This window comes from Anomaloglossus baeobatrachus, chromosome 4 (genome assembly GCF_048569485.1).
Source record: "Anomaloglossus baeobatrachus isolate aAnoBae1 chromosome 4, aAnoBae1.hap1, whole genome shotgun sequence".
In the NCBI taxonomy this organism is placed as follows: Eukaryota; Metazoa; Chordata; class Amphibia; order Anura; family Aromobatidae; genus Anomaloglossus; species Anomaloglossus baeobatrachus.
In genome coordinates, this window is record NC_134356.1 from 38,505,359 (window position 1) to 38,511,358 (window position 6,000).

At 52.9% G+C, this 6,000-nt stretch overlaps 1 protein-coding gene across 1 annotated transcript in view; it reads right to left on the reverse strand.

Annotated features, from left to right (window-relative positions):
- TIGAR (TP53 induced glycolysis regulatory phosphatase) overlaps positions 1-5,614 on the reverse strand; it is a 33,507-nt gene extending 27,893 nt beyond the window's left edge. The window contains exon 1 of the mRNA XM_075344254.1: positions 5,004-5,614. Within this exon, the coding sequence (XP_075200369.1) occupies positions 5,004-5,176 (173 nt within the window). The 5' untranslated portion in view covers positions 5,177-5,614. The remainder of the gene's footprint in view (positions 1-5,003) is intronic.
- Between the last annotated feature and the right edge of the window lie 386 nt (positions 5,615-6,000).

Here is a 6,000-nt window from a genome sequence, read left to right on the forward strand (position 1 = left end):
AAGAAGGGGAAAGTACTACAGACAGGAGGAAAGGAGAAATTACAAGTATTGCAGAGGAAGTGAAGGGACAAGTGCTGCAGACGGGGAGAGGAGAAGGGGAAAATAATTCAGATGGGAGGAGAAGGGGAAAGTAATGCAAAGGGAGGAGAGGAGAAGGGGAACATAATGCAGACAGGAGGAGAAGGGTAAAGTACTGCAGAGGGAGGAGAGGTGAAGGGACAAGTGCTGGAGAGGAGAAGGGAAAAGTAATGCAGAGGGGAGGAGAAAAGAAGGGGAAAGTAAGGAGAGGGGAGGAGATGTACTGCAGTCTGTATGGAAGAGAAGTTTAAAGTACTGAAACAGTATATAAGGTGAGGAGAGAAACGTACTGGAGAAAATATGTGAGGAGAGGAAATTAACTTTTGACAGTATGTAAGCAGATGAAACTGTCCTATGTGATATGTGTACAGCGCTTTGTATATCGTATGTGATGTATAAACAGCAGTCTCACTGTCTCTTATATGATGTATACAGTAGAGTTTCAGTGTAGAGCAGTCTGTGCATCCTATTTGACATATATACAGCAGTCTGTGTCTCCTATGGGATGTATATACAACAGTTGCTGTGTCTCCTATGGGATGTATTTAGCACATTCACTGTCTCGTATGTGATATATATATGTCGCGGGCGGGGAGGACGCCGCCGCTGCTGGTCGCTCGCTAACGCTCGGGTCCGGCGCTGCTGCTGCGGCTGCTCGGTGGCTCGAGCGGTGGGCCGGATCCGGGGACTTGAGCGGCTCTCCTCGCCCGTGAGTGAAAAGGGTGGTTGGTTTGGGGGATTTAGTCCGTGACGCCACCCACGGGTTGTGGTGAAGATGGGCACCACCGCTGCTGGTGACGGGGATCCCGGGAGCGATGACAGGGAGCAGCTGGGATGTTGTTTTCCCCCTCCGTGGGTAGGGGTCGGTGGTCCCGGGGCCCGGTGGTGTGACGGGGAGGCAGGGTTGGTGAGGTGCAGGGTTGCAGGGACAGCGCGGCGCGGTGCCGGATGGCACGGGTGTACTCACTCAGTAAGAAATGCACAAAGTCCTCGGTAAACCAAATGGCTGCATGGACGGGTCCCGCAACCGGCTGCAGTGTCTCTCCCCGGACAGGTGATGGCGGCTGTCTTTCCCTGCACCTTGATGTACTTGTTTGACTACTATGGATCCCCAACGGTAGTCCGCTCCCCGGTGTATGGATGCCGGAGGAGCCCGTTTGCCCGCAGGCGCTGGCCCTTGGGTCTCTAGCCTTAGGCGGTAGCTGTATACCCTCACGGTGTGGGCGGTTGCCTTCTATCGGGTCTTTGGCTGTTAGGAAACCCCTGGGGTTCCGGTCACACTCGGATTTGACTATTGTCGGCGGCTCCAAGCCTGGTCGGGGTCCGATGGCCCTGCCTGTGTGTGCTGGCTTCACTTCGCTCCCCGGTCGGTACCGGCGGGCCAACGCCCGACCCCGGTCCTATGGTTCCGCGTTGCTTCACCACACCTGCAGACGGCCACCACCGTCTGCCAAGCTGTCAGTGCCTGGGCCACAAACCCAGACACTCAAGTGTTTACTCCTCACTCTTCAAACTCCAACACTCCTCTCTCACTTTTCCCGCCTCCAGGCCTGTGAACTCCTCGGTGGGTGGGGCCAACCGCTTGGCTCCGCCCCACCTGGTGTGGACATCAGACCCTGGAGGGAGGTAACAAGGGTTTTGTTTGGCTAATGTTACTGTCTAGTGGGGGTGGGGGTGTTTGAGTGTTATCTGTGACGACCTGGCTAGTCCAGGGTGCCACATATATAGCTGTTGCTTTGTTTCCTATGGGATGTGTATACAGCAGTCGCTGTGTCTCCTATTTTTCTATGACTATCCGGTAAAAATATTTCATAATCCGGATACCATAAGGATATATGTGTAAATATATAGATCACCATACTTGCCAACTTTACCAAAAGATTTATGAGAAAAACTCCTGGTGATGTTGGCAAATCGTCCGGGTGCTAGTGTGACGCCCTGGGCAAGCCAGGGGTCACAGGTAATGACATCACCACACCCTACACCCCGGTTAGGTACACCTAAGCTAGACCAGAAATCCTTGTTGCCTTCCCCAGGGACTGATGTCCACACCAGGGGGTGGGCCAGGCGGTTGGTCTCCGCCCACCGAGGAGTTCACAGTCCTGGAGGCGGGAAAAACAAGGCAGATTAAGTTTGGAGGAGGAAGTGAGAGGAGATTAGGTTTGAAGTAGAAGGAGGGAAAGTAGTGAAAGAGAAAAGTGACAGTTTGAAAGCCTGAAGTTGGTCCGGGTGTGTGCCCCGGACTGAGACAGCAAGGTTAGCAGACGGCGGTGACCGTCTGCAGTGGAGGCTGATCGGAGGTGCCGTAAGGACCGTGGACGGGTGGTGGCCCGGCGGTACCGGACCGGTACACAAGGAGAAGCCAGCACCATTGGCAGGGGCCTTTCGGATCCCGGCAAGGCTTGGAGTCGCCGTGAATTTGCCAACTCCGTCAGTAAAGGGGACCTCCTGGGTTTCCAAACAACTAAGTCCCGATTGAAGGCAACAGTCCAGCCGTATGAAAGAGACACCGCCACCGCCAAGGCACCAGTTTCTCAGCGCCAGCGCCTGCGGGCAAAGAGGGGCTCCTCCGGCCCATATCCAAGTCGGGGAGCGGGTTACCAGTGGGAACCCATCGCTACCAACATTACACAAGGTGCAGGGAAAGAGACAGTCACCGTTAACTACCGGGGAAAAGCAACAGCAGCCGTCCGTGGGAACCGTCCTTCCAGCCGAGTGTTTTACCGAGAACTGTGTCACCGTCTCAGGCTAAGTGAGTACCACCGTGCCGTGAGGCACAGCGCTGCCCCCGCGACCCTGCACCCCACCAGGCCCCGCGGCCTGCCATCCACCCCTACCCCATCACCGGGCCCCGGGACAACCAACCCCCTACCCACGGAGGGGAGAAATAACAACAAAGCTGCTCCCTGTCACCGCTCCCAGGATCCCCATACAGAGCAGCGGTGGTGTCCATACAATCACCACAACCGTGGGTGGCGTCACGGACAATAAATCCCCAAAACCAAACCCCCTTTTCACTCACGGGCGAGGAGCGCCGCTCGAGTCCCCGGGATCCGGCCCATCGCTCGAGCCACCGAGCTGCAGCGGCAGCCGGACCCGAGCAGAGGGAGAGCGCAGCGTCCCCTCCTCCGCCCGCGACACTAGTGCCTCCCAAAAGAGGGGCATTTTGGTGGCTTAATTGGATGTAGCCCTGTGTCCAAATGCTCATGTAGACTCCAATTAAAACAGTGACCACAACTTAATTCTTACCAAGTAGTGCCCATGCAGTGTGTGCCAGTCTGCCTCTCTGCGGCCAAGGGCTGCCTCAGTCTGACTCTCTGCGGCCAAGGGCTGCATCAGTCTGCCTCTCTGCGGCCAAGGGCTGCCTCATTCTGCCTCTCTGTGGCCAAGGGCTGCATCAGTCTGCTTCTCTGTGGCCAAGGGCTGCCTCATTCTGCCTCTCTGTGGCCAAGGGCTGCCTCAGTCTGCCTCTCTGTGGCCAAGGGCTGCCTCAGTCTGCCTCTCTGTGGCCAAGGGCCACACCAGTCTGCCGCTCTGTGGTCAAGGGCCGCGTCAGTCTGCCTCTCCGTGGTCAAGGGCTGCGTCAGTCTGCCTCTCCGTGGTCAAGGGCTGCGTCAGTCTGCCTCTCCGTGGTCAAGGGCTGCCTCATTCTGCCTCTCTGTGGCCAAGGGCTGCCTCAGTCTGCCTCTCCGTGGCCAAGGGCTGTCCCAGTCTGCCTCTCTGTGGCCAAGGGCTGTCCCAGTCTGCCTCTCTGTGGCCAAGGACTGTGCCAGTCTGCCTCTCCGTGTACAAGGGCTGTCCCAGTCTGCCTCTTCGTGTACAAGGGCTGTCCCAGTCTGCCTCTCCGTGGCCAAGGGCTGTCCCAGTCTGCCTCTCCGTGGCCAAGGGCTGTCCCAGTCTGCCTCTCCGTGGCCAAGGGCTGTGCCAGTCTGCCTCTCAGTGTACAAGGGCTGTCCCAGTCTGCCTCTCCGTGGCCAAGGGCTGTCCCAGTCTGCCTTTCCGTGGCCAAGGGCTGTGCCAGTCTGCCTCTCCGTGGCCACGGGTTGCTATTTATGGGCTGTTAATCATTAAGCGGGATTTATAGAGGCTGGCATTTTCTATGCAGTCTATATGATTATCAACAATTGCACAAATTTTGTAAATTTTTATTCTCTGAACCTTTAATGGTTAAAATTGCAAAGTGCTCGGAAGAAGAAAAAAAAACAATTTTGGAATTTACCTGTTATTAAAAATCTATTTTCAAGAATGTAGGGATTATTAGGGATTATCAGTCAAGGCTCCAGTCTAGCAGCAGAGGAGCGTGCGCAGTGCTTACAATCTCTTTCCGGTAGAGCTTGTACGAGCTTCTCCCAAGCTGTCCGGATTGCCGGAGCACACTATCAGCTCCCTATCCTCCTCAGCTTTGGTGCCCATTTGCTCCTCTAAGGCTGCAGACGGCCAAAACGTCTCATATAGCAGCATCAGACAGTGCACAGTTTAGGCCTGCGGAGCAACACTGCTTCTGATCTGAACTGTCAATCAAACAGGAGTGCCCCGCCCCTTCTAGCAAGTAGGAGGCTGAGGAGCGGTGTGCTCCTGTTCAAGAAGACAAGGCATAGATCTGCTTATTAAAAATGCCATTTCTGGTTTTAACACTAGAAGTCCCAGAGAGGGGTCATTTAACATTTCTACTTTTGGAATCTATAGAGCTCGAAATTCCTGGGACTTCTAGTGTTAATGGGAACATTCAACCATATGACCTCTTTTTGGTATTCATGTGTCACGGGTGACAGACAATCATGTGGTTTCTGGCCATAGAAGGTCACAGCATTTGGCTGCACAGAATGCTCCCTGACTTTCTATTGTTCCCTCTGTCATTATTCATTGGTATAGGTAGCTTTCCTGCTGGACTAATCTCTCCCCTTTTGGACCCAAGAGGAGCTCACCTTCCACCCAGCTGCTGATCATCAGTATTCTCTTGTTGCTTAAATACTTCTTCCTTCTTTGGACTGGTGCTTGTGATATTTTCAGTTCTTTCAAGCTCTGGTTGCAAGCAGGTGGCTTGTACTCCTCTGTGGTATAATTGCTGAAAACTTTGCTGAATTTCTACCTGAGTCATCTGTGGATGAGTAGTTCATGCATTTTCCCCCTGTGTGTCCCCCTTGTGTCTTCTCTAGTGTTTAGTGGGGTTGATGAAGAGCTCATCCCATCCATTCCCTATTTAGACCCCAGCACTAGGGATAACTAGGGTCAGGTATCCGGCTTGGCGCATAGTTGCGGAACCTATCTAGGATGGTGAGGGACCCCAGGGACCAGCAGTAGGTTCAGTCAGGGGTCACCATCTTCCCCTTCGCTAGACACAGGGTTTCCCTTCCTTTTCGCCGTGCGCTTGGTATTTCCCCGTACCTAGGATGACATCATGGCAGAGCGCTATTCACTGTATAGTGGTCATTGTTGAAAACTGATCAGAGCCGTGCGGTTTCTGCTCCTTTCATGGTTTACAGCTCGTTAGGGATATCCTACAGATCTAATATCAATGATCAATCCTAAGGATGGATCAATATCATAAGATACAGAAGAGAAACTGAAAAATGTAACATGGATTTCCAAAAGAATCAATGGCAGAAATTGAAGAGTGACCCCTCCGATTTTTGTCCTGAGGTGCAGACAAATTATCCCAAATTAAAGGGGCTAATCCAAATGTCCACATGAAATCCCACCACTAATTAGTCTAAAAACGTTTTTCTTGTGAATATATATTTTTTGTATCATTTACTTTGCATTAAAGTTTTTGGGAAAAAAAAAAAACAAGTTATAAAGGACCAGAAAAACCCCCTATAAAAATGCATGATCAAGGCGACCCCAACAGTCTGCTCATTCAGGGCTTCAGCATTTTTTTTGTATTTGACTGCCCTCTAGTGGCTACATGTGGGAAATGCAATA